Source organism: Corythoichthys intestinalis, chromosome 14 (assembly GCF_030265065.1).
Source record: "Corythoichthys intestinalis isolate RoL2023-P3 chromosome 14, ASM3026506v1, whole genome shotgun sequence".
In the NCBI taxonomy this organism is placed as follows: Eukaryota; Metazoa; Chordata; class Actinopteri; order Syngnathiformes; family Syngnathidae; genus Corythoichthys; species Corythoichthys intestinalis.
The window spans coordinates 39,414,586-39,442,463 of record NC_080408.1 but is presented as its reverse complement, the minus strand read 5'-3'; the positions used below and the strand labels follow the sequence as shown (position 1 = coordinate 39,442,463).

Genomic DNA, 27,878 nt, shown 5'->3' with positions numbered 1-27,878 from the left:
ACATGAGTGTATTAACTTCTATTCTTTACTCTTTTCTTGGCTTTTTACATTAGGCACAACTCTGATTTCATGTTTATTGTGCAATAATCTAATTGTAACATATATTTGTTACATGTTTTAATGCATTTTTATGGAATATAAAAGATTTATGTATTAATTTGGGGGGCTTGGAATGAATTAGGGCTTTTGCATGGAAAACATGTCTCTACTTACAGAATATTCAAGTGAGTACTGTACTGTAAATACCTAGTAATGATGTCGTATGTTTTGTTTCGATATGGCACACGTTGAGTATTGATATGGCAAATATTGCTCTAAAGATGCAGAATACAAATCAGGGCAGAGTCATTTTCAACACTAGCATGTGAATTGAGTGATTGGGAGTTGACTGCAAGGACGCCTCAATATTCACGTTATTCTACTCCTGCATTGAAAGGAGGTCAGCGCCTCACAGAGGAGCGGCTGGAATGATGACATGGAAACCAACCCTCACTCGCACTCACATTTGTAATTGTTATAGATAGCAGCTCAAAATAACACAGCCCGTGCGATCACGTCCTTGAAATTTAAAAGGATTATGTTTAAAGAAATGTTCATTAATAATTGGAAGATGCCCAGTGGGACTAAGCATTTCCAGTACTTCAAATAATATTTTCTTCCTAAGGACAACTCCATGTACTATCAAGTTCCATCGTGGCAGCTTCAAACTAACTTCGGTGACACATGCTCACTCAATGAATCACCGATGCGGATTGGAAATGACAGAGTGATGAAGTATTGTGTTAACCAGTCCAAATCACGTTGAATTCATCTGAATGTTTTGCACTTGGACGGGACCGGCAGGGAACGTGGGTCTGAATACGCCAACATTTTGCCAAAGACCTCCCACATGCCTCTCTGCTGATTCCAAGGCCCCAAAGCGAGTCTTGACCACTAGCCCCTCACTCCCACTCACCCACACTGGTTAGGTAACCAGAGGACGACAGGCACACTGCAAACAAAGGGGAGGGAGGGCCGATCCACCGCCGAATACGATGCATCTTTTGGGCAGAGAACGTGGCTCCAAACGCATAATGATATAGCTTGCATTACATGGCGAGAAACCACAGAAACACACACACACATCCTGTGCAAGGAAACAGAGGAGAGCTGCTGAGCTGGATTTGAACCGACACCCACTCAGAGCACTATAAGGCATACAGAGATGTGCTTACATTTGCCCACACTGTGTGAGCCTCCCCCGCAGGCTGCTGCTTCTAATGATCACCACACACACGCACACACTGAGTGGAGCACACATAGTGTAGAATGTGCACACCACAACAATCCAATTCAGTGCGAGGCTCTTTCGACAAAAGTATTGGGACACCGATAGGATGTAAAAAAAAAAGTCCCAACTTCCTCTCCTATAGCAAAAGTATGTCTGCTCATCTTCAAGATGTTTCAAGCATTTTCAGTTGGACCTCAGTGTATTTCACCTGTTATTTTAAAATCCATTATATTTTCTCACTGCAAGGAATAAATTGGGCAAAAAATGACCAAGTTCAGTCACTTCAACTCTTTGAGGATTTAATAAAGTACAATGGTATTAAAAAGTGTCTGAACCTTTTGGAATTTCACACATTTCTGCATAAGATCACCATCAAACGTGATCTGATCTTTGTCAAAATCACAAAGATGAAAAAACAGTGTATGCTTTAACTAAAACCACACAGACATTTAAAGGCTTTCATATTTTAATGAGGGTAGTATGAAAACAATGACAGAAGGGGGAAAATAAGTAAGTGAACCATCACATTTAATATTTTGTGCCCCCACATCCCCTCTGGCAGCAAAAACTTCAACCAGACGCTTCCTGTAGCTGCACATCAGTCTGGCACATCGATCAGGACTAATCTTGGCCCATTCTTCTCTGCAAAACTGCTGTAGTTCAGTCAAATTCCTGGGGTGTCTGGCATGAATCGCTGTCTTTAGGTCATGCCACAGCATCTCAATGGGGTTCAAGTCTGGACTTTGATTTGGCCACTTCAGAACGTGTATTTTGTTCTTCTGAAACCATTCTGAAGTTGATTTACTTCTGTGTTTTGGATCATTGCCTTGTTGCAGCATCCATCCTTTTTTTAGCTTCAACTGTCTAACAGAAGATGGCCTCAGGTTTTCCTGCAAAACATCCTTATAAACTTTTAAATTCGTTCTTACATTAATGATTACAAGTTGTCCAGGCCCTGAGGTAGCAAAACTGCCCCAAACCTTAATGCTCCCTCCAGAATGCTTCACGGTGGGGATAAGGTGTTGATTTTGGTGAGCTGTACTATTTTTCCTCCACACATGACATTGTGTGGTACTCCCAAAGAATTCATTTTTAGTTTCATCAGTCCATAAAATATTTTGCCAAAACATCTGTGGAGTGTCCAAGTGCCTTTTTTTGCGAACATTGAACGAGCAACAATGGTCTTTTTAGACAGCAGTGGGTTCCTCCATAGAGTCCTCCCATGAACACAATTGTTGTCCATAGTTTTACATACAGTTGATGTGTGCACAGGGATATTGGACTATGCCAGTGATTTCTGTAAGTATTTAGCAGACACTCTAGGGTTCTTTTTTTTTACCTCTCTGAGTATTCTGTGATGAACTCTTGATGTCATTTTTGGTTGACAGCCACTCCTTGGGAGAGGAACAACAGTGCCAATATCTCTCCATTTGTAGACAACTTCTCTGACTGTCGATTGATGAACATCCAGACTTTTAGAGATAGTTCTGTATTCTTTCCAAGCTTTATGCAAATCAACAATCCTTGATCGCTGGTTTTCAGACAGCTCTTTGGACCGAGCCATGATGCACATCAGACAATGTTTCTCATCAAGACAATTCTTACAAAGTGTATTTTTTATAGTGGGCAGGGCAGCTTAATCCACTCATCAGTGATAGGGCACACACCTGACTTAAATTGTTTGGTAAAATTAGTTTCAATTGCTCTTGAAGTCTCCTTAGGCAGAGGGTTCATTTACTTATTTTTCCCCCTTCTGCCATTGTTTGCATGCTATCCTCATTAAAATATGAAAAACTATAAATGTTTGGGTGGTTTTAGTTAAAGTAGTCACTGTTTTTAGATCTGTGTGATTTTGACAAGGATCAGATCACATTTGATAATTTTATGCAGAAATGTGAGAAATTCCAAAAGGTTCAGATACTTTACATAGCACTGTACAAATGTGTCTTTTTAGACTATGCATATACCATCAGAAGCGTGGCAAATTCTTCTGATGATTTGCGGTGAACTTTAATTAAATGTTTTTTTTCCAAACAGCCCAAGATATGACATATCTAATGTTGGACAATGGTGCTCGATCCACTGCTTGCTTATGGGGATTCCCAGCGACGCTGTTCCATGGCTCACCAACGGCCGGCTGTTTCGCTGTGTGATTATGATTTATGATTTATTGGAGGGGCGGGTGTAAGTTATAGTTCAATGGCCATGTTGTGGAGAAGGAAGTTGCAAATGTGCTGAATACTGTTGGTGCACAGTCTTCATCTAGAAGGAGGAGCAGGCCAGAAATTTGTGATGTTACTAACGTCAGTAGATACCCTGTTTAGGCCTGCGCTAAAATTCCTGCAGATAATAGTTTAATGCTATAACTCAACAAATTTGTACCAAATTGTTCTCAATCTGTGCATGTTTTCAGCACTTACAGTATCCTATATACAGGATTAGAAACAAATCATGAAAATGACTTTACAGGATTTTTAAATGTATTCAGGGTCTGAAATTTAACCCCTTCAGACCCACATTTTTTTCTGCTGGGCAAAAAAAAAATCTGCACTGATTTTTATTCTACTCACACACTAGAATAAAGTGCTTTTTTTTTTGGTTGGAGATATTTAATGCTTTTATTGGTTATTTGTAATGTTAATGGTAATGTGTTTTTAATCAGAAACACAAATCACAATAGCATTTTACGTTATCCTTTTTGAAGCTGCGTCAGTCAGCCATTTTCAAACAGCCAGAAATGGCAAAGAGGGCGTGCCAAACTTCATGATTTGATTTCGATGGATAAAGTTACATCCAATTATCTCCCAGAAGTGTCAATAGCAACTAAATTCAATATATTTATTCCTTCAGCAGCATGCTTAGGTCTAAAGGGGTTAAGGAAAAAGTGTCTTTTAGGGACAATGAAACTAAAATATATAAATAAATAAAATAAAGATATATAAATGCACTATATATATATATATATATATATATATATATATATATATATATATATATATATATATATATATATATATATATATATATATATATATATATATATATATATTAGGGCTGTCAAAATTATCGCGTTAACGCGCGGTAATTAATTTTTTAAATTAATCACGTTAAAATATTTGACGCAATTAACGCACATGTCCAACTCAGACAGTATTCTGCCTTTTGTAAGTTTCAAAGCAAGGTTTTTTGTGTGTCTAACAGCGAACTCTTGTGGTCGCTTTGCGACATGGTTTATTGCTTTCTTGCCAGTTCAATATGGCTGCACGACGTCTCGGGCTGACGCTTACGTAGTAATGTTGTGCTTATATGATCCTTGGACAAGATTTGTCCGTAAGTATGGTTGTTGTAAAGAATGTACATATTATGTTAGTAAGCGAAATGTTATATTTTTTGTATGAGACGCTTTTTGTTTATGTTTAGTGAACCTGTATAGCGTGCTAAGCTAACGTTGTTGCTAATGCAATGCTTGTGTACTTTTTTGGGGAGTTTTACTACGGTCTAAAGAGAACAATGGTTTGAGGCCATTTTATTAATAAATCAGATGAAAAAGGAAGAAGTCTGATTATTAAGGCGTCGTTCACTAGCTTTGGAAAAAGTAGACGCTTCGGAGTAAGGACAGCACAGACAGATTTAAATGACAGTAGAGTGAAATGCCCACTACAGTCCTTATGTACTGTATGTAGAATATATATATCCATCTTGTGTCTTATCTTTCCATTCCAACAATTTATTTTACAGAATATATATATATATATATATATATATATATATATATAAATATGGCATATTTTATAGATGGTTTGAATTGAATTTGAATATCTTTAAACAATACAACATAAATTGTACACCCGTGGTTAAAGGTTTTGAGCCACTTTCTTATGGTCCTGAATAGAAAAGTGTCTCAAAATTTTTGACCAAAGGTATAGTTACTCTATTCTTTCAAAATAAAATATGTGGTGATTATATTATACATTTGATAAATTTAAGATGGCAGTCCTTCTTACAAAACCATTAGGCAAAGCAAATGGTAACAAAAGCATAGAAAATGTCAGGAAATGTGAAATTGTTGTCGCTAAATTTGAGTCAGTCAGAAGCACTTTAAAAGTTGGCAGTGCAAGTATTTGCTGCAGTTCCATTTAACTGTCACATAACTGTGTCAGGCATTTAACTGTCACTTCTGAATATAGGTACATGGCAAGGTATAATTTGATGTCCAAACTTGTGTAACCACATTATCTAACTTGCTTCTTTTACTTCATATCTTGAATAGTTTTTACGGGTCTTGTGAAGTTATGTAGTTAGTCACTTAGCCATTCATGGTCAAACGGTTGTAAAAATATTTTCCTGGTCTAATTTTTTTTTTTAAATCATGTATTTTGCTTTTCTAGCTACATAACAGGTGGACAGTAAGAGATGACAAAAATAATATTGCCAGGGGAACAAGGAATCGTAATAGACCTATAGAAACATGTGTCTCAATTTCATCTGCATGTGTGATAATAACAAAAAATGAAATGTTAAGAGGGGAAACAACCAGTCATGTAAAGATTAACTTATTAAAGCATTTTCAATCATAAAGATACAATTTGGATATTAAAAAAAGTGCTCAAGGGTACTCTCTTAAAGATAATTTAACTAGTTCAGGTTAGTTCAGCATTTTGGCATCATTGCGAACAAGCAGAGGTGTTATGGGACTACATTTGTGGCATTTTCCTAAACAAGCGGAATAACTTATTGGTGTCAAGTTAGATGACGAACACGCATGCATAATATCTCGGATCAAAGTATAAAAAGTAGTAAATGTGTATTCACAAAAGCGAGGTGATGTGCTGTCTGTGGTGCTGAACACTGACGTCAGTAATAATCGGTAAGGATATGGCCACTCGATGATTCGGCGTGCGTACTTCCGGATGATGTTGTCCTCCGCGAAGATGAACAGTGACCTGTTGACCGTCAGGCAGTTCTGCTGATGCGGTACCGGGTTGTACAGAGCCATGGTCCGGGCCCGCTGCGCCTTGGCTTGCTTCATGGACGCCGTCATCGCGCCCGATCCGTCGGCACCTCCTCCCTCGACCGCCGTTGCAGCAGACCCGGGCTCCTGCGCGTTCCCGCCGCGCTCCGCGTCTCCGTCCCCGGAGTCCACGGTGCTCGGGGCGGACTCGTCTCCGAAACGAGCCATTCTACCAAAAGAGTTGAAAAGAGCACAAGTGCCGCCGATCACTCCATTTCATGTCCCGTCTTCACGTAGAACAACTTTTAGCATCGAGATGCGCGCGTAGAATTCCGCGGCAAGTCCTTGGAAACTTTACGCATCACAACCGAACCAACTCCTAAAGTCAGTCTCTACTCTGGCAGGAGTGGCTCCACCGCACGTACTCATCCAGCAGTGAGGAGAGGACGGTGAGGATCACCTGCTGCACTGGTGGGCTGATCGAGTGGTCATAGGCACAGCAGAGTAGCAGTAACAGAAACCCTCCTACTGCATGAACTCAATGGAGGAGGAGGAGGAGAAGGAGGAGAACTAGAGGAGGGCCGTCCACTGAGTTACCATAGCAATTAGAATCATACTGCTGCATTTTTACACCTGAAACCAGGAGTGTCCAAACTTTTCTTCTCCGAGGGCCGCTTTAGAAAAATAAAAAAATGCAAGGGGCAACATGATGTATTTATTATTTATTTTTACGTTTAAGTATTAACCTTCGGATTTGACGGCAATACACCTTCAATTTAATTGGTTTTGGTTGATTTTTTTCCTTGAAATGTATGTAAAATAAAATACTGAAATTCTTCATTGATTTTAGCGTGTCGTCATGTTATGATCCCCGAGCTAATGGAGAGGCACTCTTTAAAGCAACACTTGGTAACTTTTCAGTTTTGATCAATTTTAGCAATGCCAGTGGACAAACACGGTAGTGTTTTGCCTTAAAGCACCTGTGACAAGATAAAAAATAAATCTTAAATGGCATTATTATGTGAATTAAAATAAAACTTTGAGACGATTGGACTATATAGACCCTACTCACCTACATCACAAAATGACGTGTCGCTGTATCCGGCCGCCATATTGTCCATATTTTTTAGACCTATTCTCATTGTTTTCAATTAGTCGTGCAAGTTATAGAGCAATTCATGGAAGCCCCGGTGTTATCTGACGCTGTAAACTCATTGGATGCGTTGCATAAAAGGCGTTATGTGGAAAAGCTTCAGTTTATCCATTCGCCAGATCCATATTTGATGCCTAAATCGATGTTTTTCGACCCGCTGTCTTCGCCGTCCTTGCCTGACACCCCTGATATTTACAACTATCTTGCCCACACAAAATCAGCCTATTCTCACGAAAGTTTGAAAAACTTTAAGAGCTTGGAGGCTTATAAATACTTCGTTGCTGGTTGGGTGAAACAGGTCCTCGTCCACGAAAATTCGGCAGGAATCTATCTTGTGCTCGGGAAGGTGAGTTACGAATTTTTCAATTCAAAATCTTTTGTTCTTGCTAACATCCACTGTCAAGTCTAATGTATTTCATGTCATTTGTCAAAGGAGCTAGGGCTTTTAATGTTTATATGGTTTAGCGATAGCACTCTCACTACATACATATATAATATGTAATAAATATGAAGTGCGATAGCACTACTCCAGATTGTCCCTAGTTGAATTTATTTTTTGGCTTTTGACCTCAATAGTGAAATTGTAAATTAATTGTATGACAACTGTCTTATTATCCCCTTATAATTATATATTTTCAGGTAGTTCATTCACAACGTCTGAGTGTATGTTGTCAGCGATTAGCCTAGCAATGATCTTAATTGTGGTTGTCAGCCCAAAACCCTCTAAATATATATCAAATGCATCTTACCAGATATAAAATGACTACTACATAATCTGTGGTAGTCATTTGGAGCCCGGTTTTCTCGTCGAATTGCAGCAATCCATCTCGCTCTCCTCTCCGGGTCTCTCGGAATACGGTAAAACTTCAAGTCTCTCCGTCTATCTTCTCTGTTTTTGCAACTGACCGCCACGACTTCACCATTTTGATTATTAATGTTAACGAGCAGAAAAACATGCCATAATAGGAGGAATTTACGAAGCGCTAATGCATTAACATGACGAGTAGACGGACAACATGGCGCGGGGGCGGGGCTGTGACGTCACGTGAGTAGGGTCTATACAACAGTTTGGCAAAGCGCAGATGATGAGAAATGAGTCTTTTAATCTGCGGTTTAGCCCCGCCTGTCAGTATAGCGCTTTAGCGCCTCCATCTGGGTGACGATGTTGGCAGAGTAACGATTTCAGCTGATTTAGAATTCAGGCCAATGGGTACGATTCACAACAAGGAAAATGCGACAGAGAGCAGCAAAATGTCATCATTGTTTTTATCTCTCTACTCCAATATTTTTCCGGATATTATTTTTATCCTTGTATTTTTGCCCCAATTGCTAAATAAATTGTATGGTCATGGTAAATAACAGTAACGGGCATGCCTTTACCGGCGGCCAGCGACCATGGTGCGGGACAAGCCGCCGGTCGTCGGCCGAGTGGCCTTCTCGTTGGACTGAGAGCATTGTCACCCACACAATGCAAGCCACCTCCTTATTAAAACATTTGCCATGATCCCAGTATTTGACATAACATAAAACAGCTTACTCAATTAGTCATCCGTCCAATGGTCTTGATTGTCGGAATTGTTTTGCCCATTCTTGGTGGTGAACAGGATCTTTTGAATTCCAAAAAGCCTCACAACACTCTCCATGGTGTAGCAACAAAAGCCTGCAGCACATTTGGCTGGCGTGATGCAAAAAATAAACGAATTACTCAGCTGAATCTGCAGTCCTTCTGCATACAATATTAATGGCTGTATTGTGTCTACTGACGTCACATTCGCCTTCTTCCTCAAACCTAGACGGAGGCCAGAAGTCTCTCATTTTCGTAGCACAGGATTATAAAAATTAAATAAATATATTGATTGCTTCCACACACATCCAAGCGGTCAATTTAATTCAGGAGCATAAAATACTACGTGTAATATGAAATAAACACTTTTTTTTTTTTGTGTCACTGGCACTTTAAGGAAAACGACCATTGAGTTTTCCATAAGTACCAGCACTGCGTTTTCCATGTGGACCAGCGCACACCCACACAGTGTCGTAAAATAAAAAATCAATCTCCCTGTCACCTTCAGATGGATTAAACAACATTTCTGTTTCCAGCGGCTGATTGAAAGATGAATAGTAATAAGGTAACGAATCCAGTTGTGGCTAAACAATAGCATATGACAGTTAGCGACTGCGTGGCTTACAGTGGCTTATACCCCCACACCACCCGAACTGGTCGGCGCTGATGAGTTCGGTTGGGGTAGGGAGACCATATTTTGATTTCCAAAAAAGGGGACACTGAGCCCGGCCTCAATATACTTGAATTTTACTCGAAGTTCACTCAAAAATGTCTATATCACTTTAATATATTCAAAGTGTGCCCCCTCACGCTGGATGGGAAAATGTAGTTTGAAAATAAATAAATAAATAAATAATAATGACTAAAATATAATCTATATATATAATGCAGAACCATGGAAATGTAGTCCAGTCAATACACAAACACACAGTAGGCTATGTGCCAATTAAACATTTTTATAAATTACTATCACGACAATTGCCCTTGACAAATTGTTATTCCCATTCAATTGATATTCTCATTCAATGTTCTAGATTGCACACAAACAATAACCAAAGTAAACCGACAAGCTATTCAACCATGTTTCCAAACGTAGCAGTTCAAAACTAAGTTTCCCATTATGCCTAGCATGGTTTAGCTTACTGATAGCTTGCTGAGGCAAAAATCAAACTTTGCTAGAAAAGTTTACAATTATCGGCAGCGCAACGATGTGACACCAAATTGGATTTTACAGTCAAAGCTCCGACAGAAGTCAACAGTTGCCATTATTTACCTATTTATCGTTAAAAACTTAACAACTGGGCAGCCGTTATGGCCAAATTGTCAACCCAGTAGATGGCGGTAATGCCTCATGATAGGAGTAGACTGCCAACAAAAACAAGAAGAACTACTCCATCCCTCCCTTCTCGTAGGAGCCATGTCAACTGCTGCCACTCAGCGGCCGGAGGGATTCTCTTCAAATTGGTCCCGTGAAAAATCATAAAAACCGGACATTTCTATGAATTTATAAAACCCGCCTGGACGACGAGGATACTATGTGAAAGTAGGACTTGTACGGGCAAAAGAGGACGTTTGGTCACACTAGGTTGGGGGGGTGTTCGTCGCATCGATTTCTGTCTTCATAATGAATGGGGAAAGAGGGAATTAACGTATGTCGTAAAGCAGTCAGCACATTTGTAGTTTTTTTGTGTGGCAGGGTTCCTGCCACCCTCCTCAAAATTGATTAGTGCCGGCGAAAGCGATACAGACCCCCTCACTATATAAAAGAGGTGTCATTCAACTAGTTGTCATTTGACATATGATCACAAATGTTATGTAAATATTTTATAAAGGTTGAAAATTTACCAAGTGTTGCTTTCAGTAACTAGCTCTATCAAGTGTTAAGGCTGGAAAGTGCAACAGAACGTAGTCTGAACTGAAGCATATACTGTATATTCAATGATATTTTCATATTTTGTGGGCCAGTTATGACACCTGCTAAAACAATCATCAATGAGAAACAATTAACAACGATTTTTACTTCACATTTGTTGCTGTTTATTGTGTTGTTGTTGCTGTTGTTGTTTGCAGATGTAATGACAACATGGCTAGCATCGTAATGTTCTAGAAGTGGTAGCAGTAGTGGTGTATTTAAGTCGTTATTGGTGGTACAGGTAGTTAGCAAGCGAGATAAGATTGGTGGATCTGTCACACCACCCTCCTCCACCGTCTATCCACTATTGGCATCACCCACGCCCTGTTGAATTGGTTCTCTTCCTACCATTCTGGACGTTTTCACTAAATACAACTTAAATCCCTTAAATCTACTCCTCACCCGTTACCTCCGGTGTCCCTCAGGCCTCTGTCCTAGGGCTCCTACCCTTCATCATCTACCTCCTTCCCATTGGCAATATTTTCCGTAATTCAACATCAACTTTCACTGTTATGCCGATGACATCCAGCTCTACCTCACTTCAGAACTCTCTACCTCTCTCCCGCCCATCTTCCTGACTGACTGTATCACCGAAATAAAAAAGTGGCTCACCCAAAATTTCGTCAAACTCAACAGCAGTAAAACTGAGGTGCTCCTCATCGGCTCCAAATCCATCATATTCAAATACCATAGCAATCCCCTCAACATTGACAACTTGACTGTTTTACCCTCCCTCCAAGTTAAGAGCCTGGGTGTCAACTTAGACAGTACACTCTCTTTTCATTCACACATCAATAATATTACCCGGATTGCTCACTTTCACCAAGGCACCATCAACCGCCTCCACCTCTCCCTCACCCCCCGATCTGCTGCCATCCTGGTTCATAGCCTTGTCACCTCCCACCTGGATTACTGCAACTCCCTCCTTTTTGGTCTCCCCCAAAAGACCCTCCATAAACTACAGCAGGTCCAGAACTCAGCTGCTCGCATTATAACACGTACCCCATTTGTCCACCACATCACTCCAGTTCTCCGCCAGCTTCATTGGCTCCCGGTCCACTTTCGCATCCAGTACAAAATTTTCCTCCTCACTTTCAAGGCCATCCCCAACCTTGCCCCTCCATACATGTCCAACCTCCTCCATACTGCAACTCCCTCCCGTGCCCTTAGGTCCTCAAACTCCATACACCTGTGTGTGCCCCCACCTCGCCTCAGGCGTATGGGGAGTAGAGCATTCAGTCACTCTGCTACCCGGCTTTGGAATTCCCTGCCACCTGATCTCAGGAACACCGACTCACTCCCCGTTTTTCAATCCAAACTCAAAACTCACCTGTTCATACTCGCATATCCATAATAACCCCTGATTTTTTGTGTTTTAACTGTCCAGCTAATTATCTTCATCTATTCGTACTTTTTTCTAGTCTTTAATTCGACTAATAGTTCTAAATGATTGTACGGTGACCTTGAGTGCCAGAAAGGCTCCTTCAAATAAAATGTATTATTATTATTATTATTATTATTATTATTATCATTATTATTAATAATATATTATTATTATTATATCAATGTTAATGTTTTCTCTGACTACGTCTCTGCCCATAACTGCCCTGCTTGTGGTGTCTTTTGTCTAATTTTGCAGTTTGTGACCGTGTCACTCCTATGACATATACAGTGGGGCAAATAAGTATTTAGTCAACCACCAATTGTGCAAGTTCTCCTACTTGAAAAGATTAGAGAGGCCTGTAATTGTCAACATGGGTAAACCTCAACCATGAGAGACAGAATTTGGAAAAAAAAACCAGAAAATCACATTGTTGGATTTTTTAAGAATTTATTTCCAAATTAGAGTGGAAAATAAGTATTTGGTCACCTACAAACAAGCAACATTTCTGGCTGTCAAAGAGGTTAACGTCTTCTAAAGAGGTCTAACTCGTTACCTGTATTAATGGCACCTGTTTTAATTCATTATCGGTATAAAAGACACCTGTCCACAAGCTCAGTCAGTCAAACTCCAAACTCCACTATGGCCAAGACCAAAGAGCTGTCGAAGGACACCATAGACAAAATTGTAGACCTGCACCAGGCTGGGAAGACTGAATCTGCAATAGGTAAAAGGCTTAGTGTAAAGAAATCAACTGTGGGAGCAATTATTAGAAAATGGAAGACATACAAGACCACTGATAATCTCCCTCGATTTGGGGCTCCATGCAAGATCTCAAACCGTGGCGTCATAATTATAACAAGAACAGTGAGCAAAAATCCCAGAACCACACGGGGGGACCTAGTGAATGACCTACAGAGAGCTGGGACCACAGTAACAAAGGCTACTATCAGTAACACAATGCGCTGCCAGGGACTCAAATAATGCACTGCCAGACGTGTCCCCTGCTGAAGAAAGTACACGTCCAGGCCCGTCTGCGGTTCTCTAGAGAGGATTTGGATGATCCAGAAGAGGACTGGGAGAATGTGTTATGGTCAGATGAAACCAAAATAGAAGTTTTTGGTAGAAACACAGGTTCTCGTGTTTGGAGGAGAAAGAAAACTGGATTGCATCCGAAGAACACCATACCCACTGTGAAGCATGGGGGTGGAAACATCATGCCTTGGGGCTGTTTTCCTGCAAAGGGACCAGGACGAGTGAGCTGTGTAAAGGAAAGATTGAATGGGGCCATGTATCGAGAGATTTTGAGTGAAAATCTCCTTCCATCAGCAAGGGCACTGAAGATGAGACGTGGTTGTGTCTTTCAGCATGACAATGATCACAAACACACAGCCAGGGCAACAAACGAGTGGCTTCGTAAGAAGCATTTCAAGGTCCTGGAGTGGCCGAGCCAGTCTCCAGATCTCAACCCCAAAGAAAATCTGTGGAGGGAGTTGAAAGTCCGTGTTGCCCAATGACAGCCCCAAAACATCACTGCTCTAGAGGAAGTCTGCATGGAAGAATGGGCCAAAATACAAGCAATAGTGTGTGAAAAGCTTGTGAAGAGTTACAGAAAACGTTTGGCCTACGTTATAGCCAACAAAGGGTACATAACAAAGTATTGAGATGAACTTTTGGTATTGACCAAATATTTATTTTCCACCATGATTTGCAAATAAATTCTTTAAAAATCAAACAATGTGATTTTCTGGGGTTTTTTTCACATTCTGTCACTCATGGTTGAGGTTTACCCATGGTGACAATTACAGGCCTCTCTAAAATTTTCATGTGGGAGAACTTGCACAATTAGTGGTTGACTAAATACTTATTTGCCCCACTGAATAGATCATGGGAACATAAACTAGTATGAAAATGCAATTAACTACATTTTTGCCTCTGGATACACGAGAGACCAAAAGTGGAGGCTTCGGGTGGCCGAAATAACTTCATAATTATATCTCCACATTTCAGGAAAAATTGTAATGACAACATTTATGACAAAAAATACTGGATAAAATGTATGTGATTCTTGCTTCGAACAGCATTTTTTTTCTTGCACACAATATTTAAGCTACCCTTGTTTTCCACATCAATATAAACAGTGCAAATCTAGTGCAACTGATTAATGACACAATTTGAAATGGCTCATCAGTTTTTTCCATTGAGAAGTCTAGTGTAGTATAACAGTTTTAAACTGTTGCCATCCATCCATCCATCCATCCATCCATCCATCCATCCATCCATCCATCCATCCATCCATCCATCCATCCATCCATCCATCCATCCATCCATCCATCCATCCATCCATTCGACCTTTAATTATATAGTACTTTTGATGCATTGAAAATGCAGCACAAAGTGCTTTATGTAATACCACACAAGCAAAAGCAGAGCAGATGCTGTGTATGTATGCACATATGCACACTTTTTTCCCACACATGCATACATAAAAAAAGCAAAATGATGTGAAGTAAAATTGATTCAAATGAATAAGAGGGCTTAACTCTTAAGTTTAAAATAGCTTGCTTTTTTTGAGGGGGGTGGTTGGGCTAATGGCCGTAGTTAGTGGGAAGAATGATGTCACCTAGAGATGGCAGTATCGCCTCAGGCAAACTGACTAGGACTGTATTGAGACACTAGATAATAAACTGCAAACTGAAGCTATCATACTAATTTTAGTTGGCTCTTGATTTTTAAGCCCAAATACTTTTTACACCTTACAAGCAATGCGCCTGCTCAAAGGGGGCACACTGAACTCTGGGCACTTGACCCCATTCATCGAGCATCCCAAAGTCCAAAAGGCGTCAAAATGCGTGTCAGCTCAAAGAGGTAGTAGTAGAATAGTAGTAAGAGTAGTTGTAAGAGTATTAACAGTAGTCATGTGAATGTATTCAATTTCTTTAAAGTTTCATGTTTTGTTTTGATCGCACAGCAGGTCGTGTCAAAAGCCATATGTTGACCACCTGCGAATGTCAATAAAAGCAGTTCGAAAATAATAAGCAATATTATTGGAGACTGCATTGTCCTACAGGATTGTTTGAAAGTAGGCCAATGTGCTAATATTGGAGCAAAAGTCAGGCATAAAAATAGAGCATGAAATAGATCCGCTCCTTTTGGGGGGAGTGAAGGATAAAAAACGAGGGTATTTCTTGGATGCCACAAGTGGGACCTCATTATCTGTAGAACACTTATTATCACATTGTTTTAAAAAAAAAACACAACGACATTATTTATATGTAAACAGGGTTCAAAAAGCTAATAAGCTAAATCAAGTCTTGCAGATGGATAGCGTTTGAGGGCTCAGGCGGGGATTGAGAGAGCAGCTGAGAGACGTTGACAAGTGTACCCTTGGCAAACAAGTGCAAATCTGCAAGGAAGTTAAAAAAAAAAAAAAAAAAGGAAAATAAAGTCTGTGATTGAGTTCAAAATGAGATGCAGTTTTCTTTTCAATAGAGAATGAAGGAATAAGAGAAAAGTCTGCCTCGGGTGCATGAAATGTAACAACAATCCACGCTTAAAAAGTCTTTCACCATACAAGAATCGTCAGCAGAAAAAAAAGAGTCCTATTATGCGAGCAAGTTTACACTGTACAAGCGACAGAAAAGTCTCTCTGTAGCTTGGTGTGTCTGAGTGCCCCGGCATCCTGCCATGCGAGCTCCCTTTTTTTGCTTTGTCTCCCCAAGTATCTTGGTGTCCTGCTCGGGGGCATAGAAGCATCCCGCAACCAACAGATGTCGCTCATCTTCATTGTCTTATTTTTTTATCAAAGTGCATTAGAATCATTTGTGTTTACAAGTGAATATTAACCATGTCCCTCAGGGATATGGAAAGACAGCGGTGAGACAAAGAATATAAGGCTCGGAACTGAAACAAAGCCAAAAACAGCACTGCGTGAAGTGGAGTGCTGAGGGTGCTGTGGCACCCTCTGGTGTTGGGAAGAAAAAAAGTATATTGCAACAATAGTGTATTTAACATTTATGCCGAAAAAGGTTTTTTAATAACATGGTCACCAATTGACACCTTGCTTGCTACTAGGTCACATTGAATAAGGCGCTATTCGTGAAAACGGGGCGTTAAACCGTGGCTTATTGGACCTTTTAGTTTTAAAATGTGTTTGTTTGTCATTGCGGCATCTACAGTGGTATTTGATAAGTATTTCATACACTGCCAATGGGTTTTCCCATTGGCAGTGTATCAAATACTTGTTCTCCCCACTATATAAGCAGCGAATTGCATTTGCCTCCCAAGACCCGGCCCACCTTGGGCAGGTGTGCATTTTTTTAGTCTAATTGCAGGTTGGACGTCAGATGGGTGGAGCAGCCACAGGTGCTGGAAATGACAACCAGCACTCTTCAAAAGCCAGTGGATGCACCTCATCGCCCCATCAACTAGTCTGTTTATTACGTCAGTTGCATCTTGCGTACTTTATTGTTTATCTGATCCCCGGCTCACAACGTTATGTTTTCACCTCAGGTCCTGACTTTGCGCGCCTCTCGTTGGATTCCACGTCTGCCTCCTTCCGGGCTACCAAGTCTCAGGCCAGTCCAGCTACCCCCAGCAGAGCGGTCTACACCTTCCACGTTCTCTCTTGTGCTTGCAAAATAAAACGTACTCGCCACACTGTGTTTGTGTGTTCTGGGATCCCCGCCTGCTCACGCACCCCTTAACACAGTACTTCTCAAATGGTGTTTTTTTTGCCGTACTAGAATAAAGTGTACTTGCACATCCACTCAGTGGGTGGCAGTGGCGCTCTCATTTTCAGAGTGCGCGCAGTATTTTTTAACTAAACAAGAGCACACAGAAAAGAGATATGAAGAAGAGCTGTGCGCCGTTTTCAAAAGCTGTTTTCCGGCCGGACTCACGCAGCGACCCACTGTCTTCTCAGGTTATCACGTGTCCGCCCGAGAAGTGCCATTTTCGGCTTGGGATCGTCACGACGACCGCCCTCACCTAGTGTTCTCCCTCGGCAGCCGAGAATGCGCTTTTTTCGGGCCGTTTGCCTTTAGGCTTTGACATTTAATACAGTGGGAGAAGAGGAAAAACCACTGTTTACTGTGTCTAAAAATGATTATAGCGGACAGCCAGAAGTCAGATCAATTAAGATGCCACTTAAAGACATTAGACCCCAATCTCATTGATAAGCCGCTTAATTGTTTTTCAGCGAAAATGTGGCGTATATTGCCAACAATCGTCCCGCTTTGTCCGTGTTATATCAGTAAACCAGTGAGCACTGTTAGCATGATCAGTGCTAAATAACCCCACACCATTGCAAATAAGGTGATACTGTGAGCAGTGAAAATAAAAACTGTCCTTCTGTCCAAAGACACTCTTCCTTTTGTCCAAAGACACTTTTTTTTTTTCTTCTATTCAGTTTAGTTTTTTCGGTCAAATTTTTTGGCATACTGTCCTCATGAGTTAATGTTTCTAATCAATTAGATTTTTTAAAAAAATATTATTTACTGATTTTATTACATGTAATTTTTCAGTATCAAATAGTCAAAAATGTACCTTGAGTGTATTTTTACAATTTGGATGTGACTTTTTTTTTTTTTAATTCAGACAAATTAATGCGTTAAGTCTTTTCTGTTACAAACAAAACAATGTTAATAAAGTTATACTTTATTCTAAAATCATTTATATTACTGTTTTTTCTTTAGTAGAAAAAAGGACACAGTGTTAGGCAGAGGCGTACTTATAATAATAATTTTATAGACAAATGATACTATTTACAGTGGCAGCAGAGAGTGGGGGGGCGGCGCAAAATATTTACGTCTTCCTTGGGGGGGGGCGTACCAGAAAATAATTGAGAAGCACTGTTGTATATAAATAACATTGCCTTATTAGTTTAAATTATATATATATATATATATATATATATATATATATATATATATAAGTAAGTAAAACAAAGACAACAAGTAAAACAAGGACAAGGATGAAAAAACAGTTTCTGCTCTTGCACCACTCTTTAAAATAAACTGCTGTATTTCAAGCAAAAAGTATTGTTTGATAGAACAATATGTCTATATGCTGCCATAGCAGATTCATGGCGCATTAAGCCCCCAAACTATTTTCAATTTGTCCGTTTTTCCCTGGAAACCCCCGTTTACAGACGTCACGCAACCGCTTTTGTTTCAACCCAGCCACAAAAAGACAGTAAGTAATTACATTTATCATTCAAAATGTATGTCATTTTTAACTTAGAATCATTAATTTATGTCTAATATTTTGCTTTATTAAAAAAACAAACAAAAAAAAACAACTTAAAATAATTATTCACTCGCATATTTTAAACTTTTAAAAGAATTACGTCACAATGAAAAAAATGGTGTCTGTAAATAAGTCACGTATATCTACCTCATGACCATCGCTTAATTGTATTTTTTTTTTGTTACTGTCTCATTTTCTCAGATATGTTAGGTGATAATTAATTGATCCAAACAAACAAAAAATAAAAAAATAAAAAAAATACTTTTAAAAGAGTGAATATATGAAAGAGAAAATCTCGACCACTCCTTGATGTCTGCGATTTCTGCAATGCCCGGTGCAAGTCTACAATTTTGTCTCTGGTGTCCTTCGACAGCTCTTTGGTCTTGGCCATAGTGGAGTTTGGAGTGCGACTGACTGAGCTTGTAGACAGGTGTCTTTTATACCAATAATGAGTTAAAACAGGTGCCATTAATACGGGTAACGAATGGAGCCTCGTTGGACCTCGTTAGATTAAGTTATACCTCTTTGACAGCCAGAAATCTTGCTTGTTTGTAGGTGACAAAATACTTATTTTCCACTCTAATTTGGAAATAAATTCTTTAAAAATCTAAAAATGTGATTTCCCCCCCCCCCCCACATTCTGTCTCTCATGGTTGAGGTCTACCCATGTTGACAATTACAGGTCTCTCTAATCTTTTCAAGTAGGAGAACTTGCACAATTGGTGGTTGACTAAATACTTATTTGCCCCACTGTATATACAAAAAATAATTATGTTCCTCAGCATCATCTTATTATTATTTTAAAAAATCTTGCAAAAACGATGCTCAGTGAAAGGTATGTGCTGTAGCTCCACTTTTACAAATCTAGATTCCATTCATAGTCGCTGACAGAGTCGTGGTACATTTGCCTGACTTCGGTGCAGGCAGAGTGGGATGAAATCCCAACCAAGGGCGGCATGATTGTGCGTGCAAATGCCTCCAACTGACTGAAGACCAGTTTAGGGTGTAGTCACCCTTTTGCCTGAAGTCAGCTGGGATAGGCTCCAGAACCCTGCATCCCTAACAAGGATAAGCGGTGTTAAATAATGAAGGATGGATGGATGTTCCATCCATCAGTTATTGTAGTGCTTTTTTTCCCCATTTCAAACACCAGTGTTCAGGTATATGAACTTGTCGCTGACCAACCCTAAGACACAAAACAACCACTCATGCTAATACATTTCTTCACCTGCTGTATGGATTATATTTTTCCCAAAATAAAAACGTACAAAATATACAATCATGTTGCCAGATGACTTCCTCTTTTATTGACTTAAAGAGAAAGATGCATAAACTACAAGAAACTCCATTAGCGTCTCACTCCATTCATCTGCACACTTAGGCAAGACACACCATCTACCGATATCTTTGTCCATCCCTGCAAACAGCGTTTCTGTCTTTCTACTTCCTCTCTTCTTTTTTTCGCTCTCTATCGGTCTGCCCATCTCAAACTGTCTGCTGTTTCCATAGTGACGAGCCTCGCTTCAATCCCTGCTCCCATTCTTTTTATTTCTGCCAACAAAACATCTTTCACAATGGCTCTTCCCACAGAAATCTGTTATTTGTCTCTCTATCACTGACACACAAACATTGGCTTTGATATCTAACTTCTATCTGTCTAACTGTACTTTGTGTTTCTGCTGGGTAGATGTTCCATAATGTGGACAAAGTAAGGAAGCTGAAGAATCTCAAAGATGCCCAATTAGAGACAATTAGACCAGAGTCCTACACTTCCCTACTAATCTAGTTTTAGTAATAGTCATCTATAAATAACAAGCGGCACGCGACCTCAGGTCAGATCAGTTCAGTTCACTTTATTAGTTGTCCCTTGTTGCGATTTGTTTCACAGGGGGTCGGGAGTTCCAAATCTCCCTTGAGCCCACGTCATCATCATATAGCAAAACTGTTTATTTGTTTAAAAATGAAATAAAACGTTTTAAAAGTTGTACAATGGATTTCTACTGTTTAAATGGTTATTTTTTAAAAATCAAAATACAAAATTTACATTTATAACTCCTTTGATGCCTTTTCATAAAACAGACATCCATTACATTTTAATTGGGAGAACTGGCAGTGAACCCCACCCGATTGGATTGAACATCTATCACCGTCATTGGCTGCAGATGAAATAAGAGGTTTTTGGTCAAATTTATGACTTTTTGTCCAACGTGAGAAGCTACACTTTCATTGTATTCTTAATAATTTTTCCATTAAGAGTGCATAGACTTCATAATATATATTGACATGACACAGGGCGCAGGGCCGATCCGTAGGCGGCCTTTTTTCAAAAACTTTCAAAACCAAAGGTGCTACCAAAACAGGCATCTACCTTAGGCATATATGAGTCTCCATGAGCAGCAGCATCAAAAAAATTCCCTTATAAAATCCCGATTGTTTTTTTATACATGTACCGTATTGGCCCGACTATAAGACGGCCCTGATTATAAGACGAACCTTCTTTTTCAAGACTCAAGTTTGAAAAAAACACTTTTTGAACACCAAATTAATTTTTATACTGAAAATAATTACAGTACATCTGAACAAATGATTATAACAACATATTTTAGAGAAAAAGCATGTTATTTTGCCTCATTCAAATCTTAATATCTGAACATTTAAATATGTAAACTAAAGTGCAATCACATTCGTAAATGAATGGCTTCTGGTTTTTGAAATGTAAATAAAACAATCTCTGGAGATAAAACAACAAAATTGCAATAACTGCATTAACCACCAAAGTGAAGTCTAACTGTAACTGTAGTCTTGAAACAAATCTGAATAAGGAAAAACATTGCAATAAAATAATGCAAACTGGTTAAACCTGAGGGTAGCTGAGATCTGTCATGACGGAACATCGCTTCAATGATATTTGGCACAATCTAGCGTCGTGAAGGGGTATAATGTCTAGACCGCGAATATAAAACGACCCCCACTTTTTCAGTCTTATTTCAATGCAAGAACACCGTCTTATATTCGGGCCAATACGGTGTAACGAAATTTAAAATGGCTATAAAATTCTCAGATTTTACACTAGATGCACAAGAATCACCAAATGCAGAGACAATCACCTATATTTTCAGGACCAATAGCAATATTAAACATATCATATAAGTTTTTGCCCAAAATACCAACTAATTTAAAAATAACAACTAACTTCTTTTATTTACTGAATGTCTTCAACAGCTAATAAATCACTCAATTTTCACATCAGAAACTTAATACTTGAGGAAAACATACAGGATCAATTATAAATAATTTATACATAGATTAGGAATAAATTCTATATACAGTCACAATTTATTATAGAATAGAATAGCCTTTAATTGTTATAATACAGTTGTACAATGAAAATGTGGAGCATACCCCTTTACAGTGCAGGATATGATAAGTTAAAATCTCAAAAGGAACTTGCAAATATAAAGTATGAAATATAAATAAACATAAATAAGAAATTCTTATGAAATAGTCCTATAATTCAGGCAGTGCAAATAAACAATGTGGTGTTACCAGGATATAAGCCTCGTCTTTCAACAATCACACAGCCTTTTTCTATGCCTTGCGTTTTCTGGTCAGCTTCCTTGACTTTTACAAGTCCCTGTTTCTCGCCTTTTCCTTTCTGCCCTCCTCCACTCTTCTCCATTTTCTGCCGGTCGGCCACTCCTAGGCCTTGTTCTTCCTCGCTTCTGAAGTCACATCCTTGGAGAAGTTCCCACCAAAACAGTTGAAGAGGGACCGCCAGGAATTCCAGCAGGTGCTTTTGTGCTTCCTGCTCATCTGGGAGTCCCACAGCGACATTCCGAAGGACGCCTGTGGGCCATGGGGACAGATGGCCGCTTGAGGACTGCCCGGTCCGTCTCAAGCTTTCCCTTGTCGTCTGGAACATCTCCAGGCCGTGTTTATGTGTTCCTGCTTGCCCGTGGTCAAGGCAAGGAGCCTCAGCCCGGCGACCATGTTGGGGTTGACGATCGCCATGATGAGCCCAATGCTCTGCTTCTCGATCAAAGAGCGCACCAGCACCTCCTGGGTCAACTCGTAGCTGGCCTCTCAGGCTCCTGAAAAACATCTTTGCTTTAGAAAGATAGGTGTTTTGATTCATCTTTTTTTATAAAGTGAATAATGCTGGCCACTTATTTCAGCCCAAGGAGACCTGGGCAGAACCCAGCAGCCGTTGTTGTGGAAGCTGCAGTAGATGTTCTTCCAAAGGTGGACGGGGTCAAAGTAGACGAAAATCTGCTTGTTGCCGACGGCGTAGGGGTTGGTGTATGACCTGGTGCCGTGGGGGAGCTCAAGGCTGGCGTGGTAGCCAGCATTGTTGGCGTGGCCGTCAAAGCTGACCAAGTGGAAACACAAACGAAGAGCTTTTTCCGCTGAAAATTCTTGTGAATAAATGCTTTAATCCTTGAATTTAAAAAAAAAAAAAAAAAAAAAAGGGCAGTTAGCAGTTTTTTTACATAAATATGTCAAATTTGCTGCTGGTTTAGTCACTGTGGTGGCCACCTTAGTACAACAAAGAGCTTTTTGCGTTGAAAATTCTTGTGAATAAATACTTAAATCCCTGAATTCTTTATAGATATGGACGTAAAACAGTCTCAAATCTTGGTTAAAACCAAAAAAAAAAAAAACGGGCAGGTAGCAGTTTTTTTACATAAATATGTCGAAGTTTAATGCCTATGCTGTAGTCCCTATTTTCTCCCATTGATTTTTTTCACAATGTTTCAAAATGCATGCATGGTACGAAAAATATAATAATTACCTTGAATCCTTGAACAAATCACTCCTGGGGCAATCCTTCCTGTCAGTATGTGGTTCAGCTTTCGTACTTTTTTAAAAGCCGAGCTTGGGCTCACAGCGCGTTCTGTCTTCGACTGACTATTACTAAATAAATTGGACTTTGGTACTGCCTCATGCGGGAAGGCGTGACGCAAAGAATGACGAAGTGTCAGGTCAATAGATTTTTGAAGTCAATGAGTGGTGGTAAATGAATGAACAACTCGTTGTGCTCAGTGTTATGCGGAAAATTTGGGCATGTAGGCAATTCTTTCAGCCAGAAAGGAAAATCTTTAAAGGCAGGTTTGGAGAAATTTGGTGAGGACGAGCCTCATCAAACACATTTTAGTAGAGTGAAGAAAAGAAGTATTTGAACACTTTTTATTTTGCAAGTTCTCCCACTTAGAAATGATGAAGGAGTCTGAAATTTTCATCGTAGTTGCATGTCTACTGTGAGAGAGATAATCTGAAAAGAAAAATCCAGAGATCACAATGCATGATTTTTTAATAATTTATTTGTGTGATGCAGCTGCAAATAAGTATTTGAACACCCGTCAATCAGCTACAATTCTGACCCTGAAAGACCTGTTAGTCCGCCTATTAAAGTCCATTTCCACTCCATTTATTACCCTGAATCAGATGCACTTGTTTAAGGTCGATAGTTGCACAAAGACACCTGTCCACCCCATACAATCAGTAAGACTCAAATTTGTAACATGGTCAAGACCAAAAAGCTGTCCAAAGACACCAGAGACAAAATTGTTCTGGAAAGGGCTACTGAGCAATTGCCAAGCAACTTGGTGAAAAAAGATCCACAGTTGGAGCTATCATTAGAAAATGGAACAAGCTAAACCTGACGGTCAATCTTAATCGGAGAGGAGCCCCATGAAAGATATCACCTCGTGGAGTCTCAATGATCCTAAGAAAGGTGAGGAATCAGCCAAGAACTACACGACAGGAGTTGGTCAATGACCTGAAAAGAGCTGGGACCACCGTTTCAAAGGTTACTGTTAGTAATACACTAAGACGTCATGGTTTGAAATCATGCATGGCACTGAAGCTTCCTCTTGCTTAAACAAGCACATGTCAAGGCCTGTCTTAAGTTTGCCTGTGACCATTTGGATGATGCAGAGGAGTCATGGGAGCAAGTTTTGTGGTCAGATGAGAGTAAAATAGAACTTTTCGGTCATAATTCCACTAATGGTGTTTGGAGGAAAAATAATGATGAGCACCATCTCAAGAACACCATCCCTACTGTGAAGCATGGGGGTGGTAGCATTATGCTATGGGGGTGCTTTTCTGCGCATGGGACAGGACGAGTGCACTGCATTAAAGAGAGGATGACTTGGCCCTATATTGTGAGATTTTGGGGATCAACCTCCTTCTTTCAGTCAGAGCATTGAAGATGGGTTGTGCCTGGGTCTTCCAACATGACAATCACCCAAAGCACACAGCCAGGAAAACCAAGGAGTGGCTCCGTAAGAAGCATAACAAGGTTCTGGCATGGCCTAGCCAGTCTCCAGGCCTGAACCCAATAGAAAACCTTTGGAGGGAGCTCAAACTCCGTGTTTCTCAGCTACAGCCAAGAAACCTGACTGATAGGTAGGCCAAGATCCCTCCTGCAGTGTGTGCAAACCTGTTGAAAAACTTCAGGAAACGTTTGACCTCTGTAATTACACACAATGGCTACCGTACCAAATATTAACATTCATTTTCTCAGGTGGTCAAATTGTTATTTGCAGCTGTATCACACAAATAAATTGTTAAAAAAAAATCATACATTGGGATTTCTGATTTTTATTTTTTATGTAGATTATCTTTCTCACAGTGGACATGCGCCTACGATAAAAATTTAAAACCCCGCCATGATTTCTAAGAGGGAGAACTTGCAAAATAGCAGAGTGTTCAAATACTTATTTTCTTCATATGTATTCTAAGAGGGAGAACTTGCAAAATAGCAGAGTGTTCAAATACTTATTTTCTTCAATGTATGTCTTGCCACTCCAATGGAAGTGTAACGACTGGCTGTCCTAATACTTTTGTCTATATTGTGATGATTACTTCCCCTGATTGTAGAAAAGCAAATGTTCATAAGGATCAAAATAGAGCAGTTGATGGAACCTAAAACACGGGAAGTTGCCGTTTTCATCCACATTACGCTCGAGTACGAAAGCAATGAAGTCGCCATACTTGCATGAAAACCTGTGCGTTTACAGCATTTATTTGTATACAGGCATTCAGCCAATTTTTCAAGTGGTTTGAATATGTTTTTCAAAAATATTCTTTCCTGCACTTGTTCCCTGGCAACCAATATCCGCGTGTGCTTGTGACCAATGAGTGCCATTTAAACATATGACTAACAATGTTGTGGAAATGGGTATTTAAATTTTTTAAAAAAAATTAAATAATCTACCTACAAATGTCAAAGAAAAAAATTGCTTCAAAGTGTAATATATACCTTAGTAAAATAATATTTTTTGAAAATAAAAACAACAATAAAAGAAAATATTGATTTTTCATCAATTATTTAGGAAATTAATCATAAATTGTTTTTCACAAAATAATGGCAAAGTATGAAAGTGGCAAGAGGAAAAAGCACTAAAATGTTTAAGATACATGCATTAGGTACGACAGCAATTATAATTCTCTTAATATCAATATGGTTATCAACATTGATGGTACTATTTACAGTATAGAAGTATTAACAGTGATGGAATTTAGCATATAATTTTAGAATTTTTTTTTTTTTTAAGAATAGAGCAATAAAGAAGAAATATTAAGATTAAAAAAAAAAAAAAAAAAAAAACACTTTTCAGGTAAATCTGGTTATGTTCAGTACTTTAAAGGAGGTTTGTGGTATAAGTCTACTGTATGTTATTTCATAGCACAGCAACTGTTATTCTTGTTTACCTAAATAGATGATGGTAAGTGAAACTACTCATCTCAAAGCAGTCTAAAATACATAATGTAGAAATATATAAGAAAAATGCCACCGGAAAACAAAGACTAAGATCCACCCAAAAAAAGAAAAGAATTTAAGTTATTTCACATTGAGTGACATTAATTTGTGTGAAAGTTTCTAAATAAATTTCCCCGAAAGATTTTTTTTTAGAATTTTCCTATTTAGCCGTCATCAAAAGATAAATAAAAAAGAAATTTGGCAGTCCCAAATGAATCTGTAGCTGCTTTCCTACTCTTATTCCCTAGCATCCCCTAATGGACGAAAATCTGCAATACACTCGCAACCCCCCAAAACAAGGTAAAACAGCTTGACGTTTCTTTTCACATCCTCAACGTGTTGTGTCCTAAAATAATCACTCATGATACATCCAAATAAACAATGAGCTATTGGATGCTGGAGCGGATGGAGTGGGTGTTAGAGGAAATAGAGTAGGGGTATCCAAACTTTTTTCTTCAAGGGTCGCTTTCACAAAAATCAAAGGATGGAAGGATGCAAGAGCCAACGTGAAATCCTTCTACTCTCATTTGTAAAAGAGAGGGTAGGAGTCAGGTAAGAACGATGGGGTTCTTATTTTTATTTTATTTCATTTTATTTTTTGTGTATTAAACCATTGGTTGACATCCAATCCATTTTCAATGGTAGGGCTGTAGTGATCGTTCAATCACAGCTAGCACCTAAGCCAAATTGGATTAGACGTCTATCCTCATCAGTGGCAGTAAAGATTCTCACTCATTGCCAGTTAATATGGATTTGATGTATATCATTGTCAATGGTAGTTAATAAATTAAAGGCTACACGCAACAAAATAATCCAGAGGAATAGGGATATTGCAATATATGTATTTATACTGAAACAAATATTGCAGAAAAAAAAGAAAAAAAACAGCAAGATAAATCAAGAAAACCACAACCAAGATACGAACTCAATTCATCTCATTGGATTGTTATTATTATTGTTGTTATTACATAAATATATATATACACAGTGGTATGAAAAAGTATCTGAACCTTTTAGAATTTCTCACATTTCTGCGTGAAATCAGCATCAAATGTGATCTGATTATCATATGTCAAAATCACACAGATGTAAAAACAGTACCTGCTTTAGCTAAAACCACCCAAACATTTATAGGTTATCATATTTTAATGAGGATAGCATGCAAACAATGACAGAAGAAGGAAATATAAGTAAGTGAACCCTCTGCCTGAGGAGACTTAAAGAGCAATTGAAACCAATTTTTACCAAACAATTTAAGCGCCCAACCACTGATGAGTGGTTTAAAGCTGCCCTGCCCACTATAAAGCACACATCTGGTAAGATTGTCTTGATGAGAAGCATTGTCTGATGTGGATAATGGCTTGGTCAAAAGAGCCGTCTGAAGACCTGCGATCAAGGATTGTTGATTTGTATAAAGCTGGGAAAGGATACAAAACCATCTCTAAAAGTCTGGATGTTCATCAATCGACAGTCAGAGAAGTTGTCTACAAAGAGAGAGTTTGGCAATGTTGCGTCTCTCCCAGAGATTGGCCGTCCACCAAAAATGATGCAAACAGTTACGCACAGAATACTCAGAGAGGTAAAAAAGAACCCTAGAGTGACTGCTAAAGACTTACAGAAATCATTGGCACAG

The 27,878-nt window shown here is 39.2% G+C and overlaps 1 protein-coding gene across 1 annotated transcript in view; it reads right to left on the bottom strand.

Annotated features, from left to right (window-relative positions):
- LOC130929544 (voltage-dependent R-type calcium channel subunit alpha-1E-like) overlaps positions 1-27,878 on the bottom strand; it is a 118,181-nt gene that overhangs the window by 78,258 nt on the left and 12,045 nt on the right. Inside the window, exon 3 of the mRNA XM_057856760.1 lies at positions 6,149-6,450. Coding sequence (XP_057712743.1) covers positions 6,149-6,450 — 302 coding nt within the window. The remainder of the gene's footprint in view (positions 1-6,148; positions 6,451-27,878) is intronic.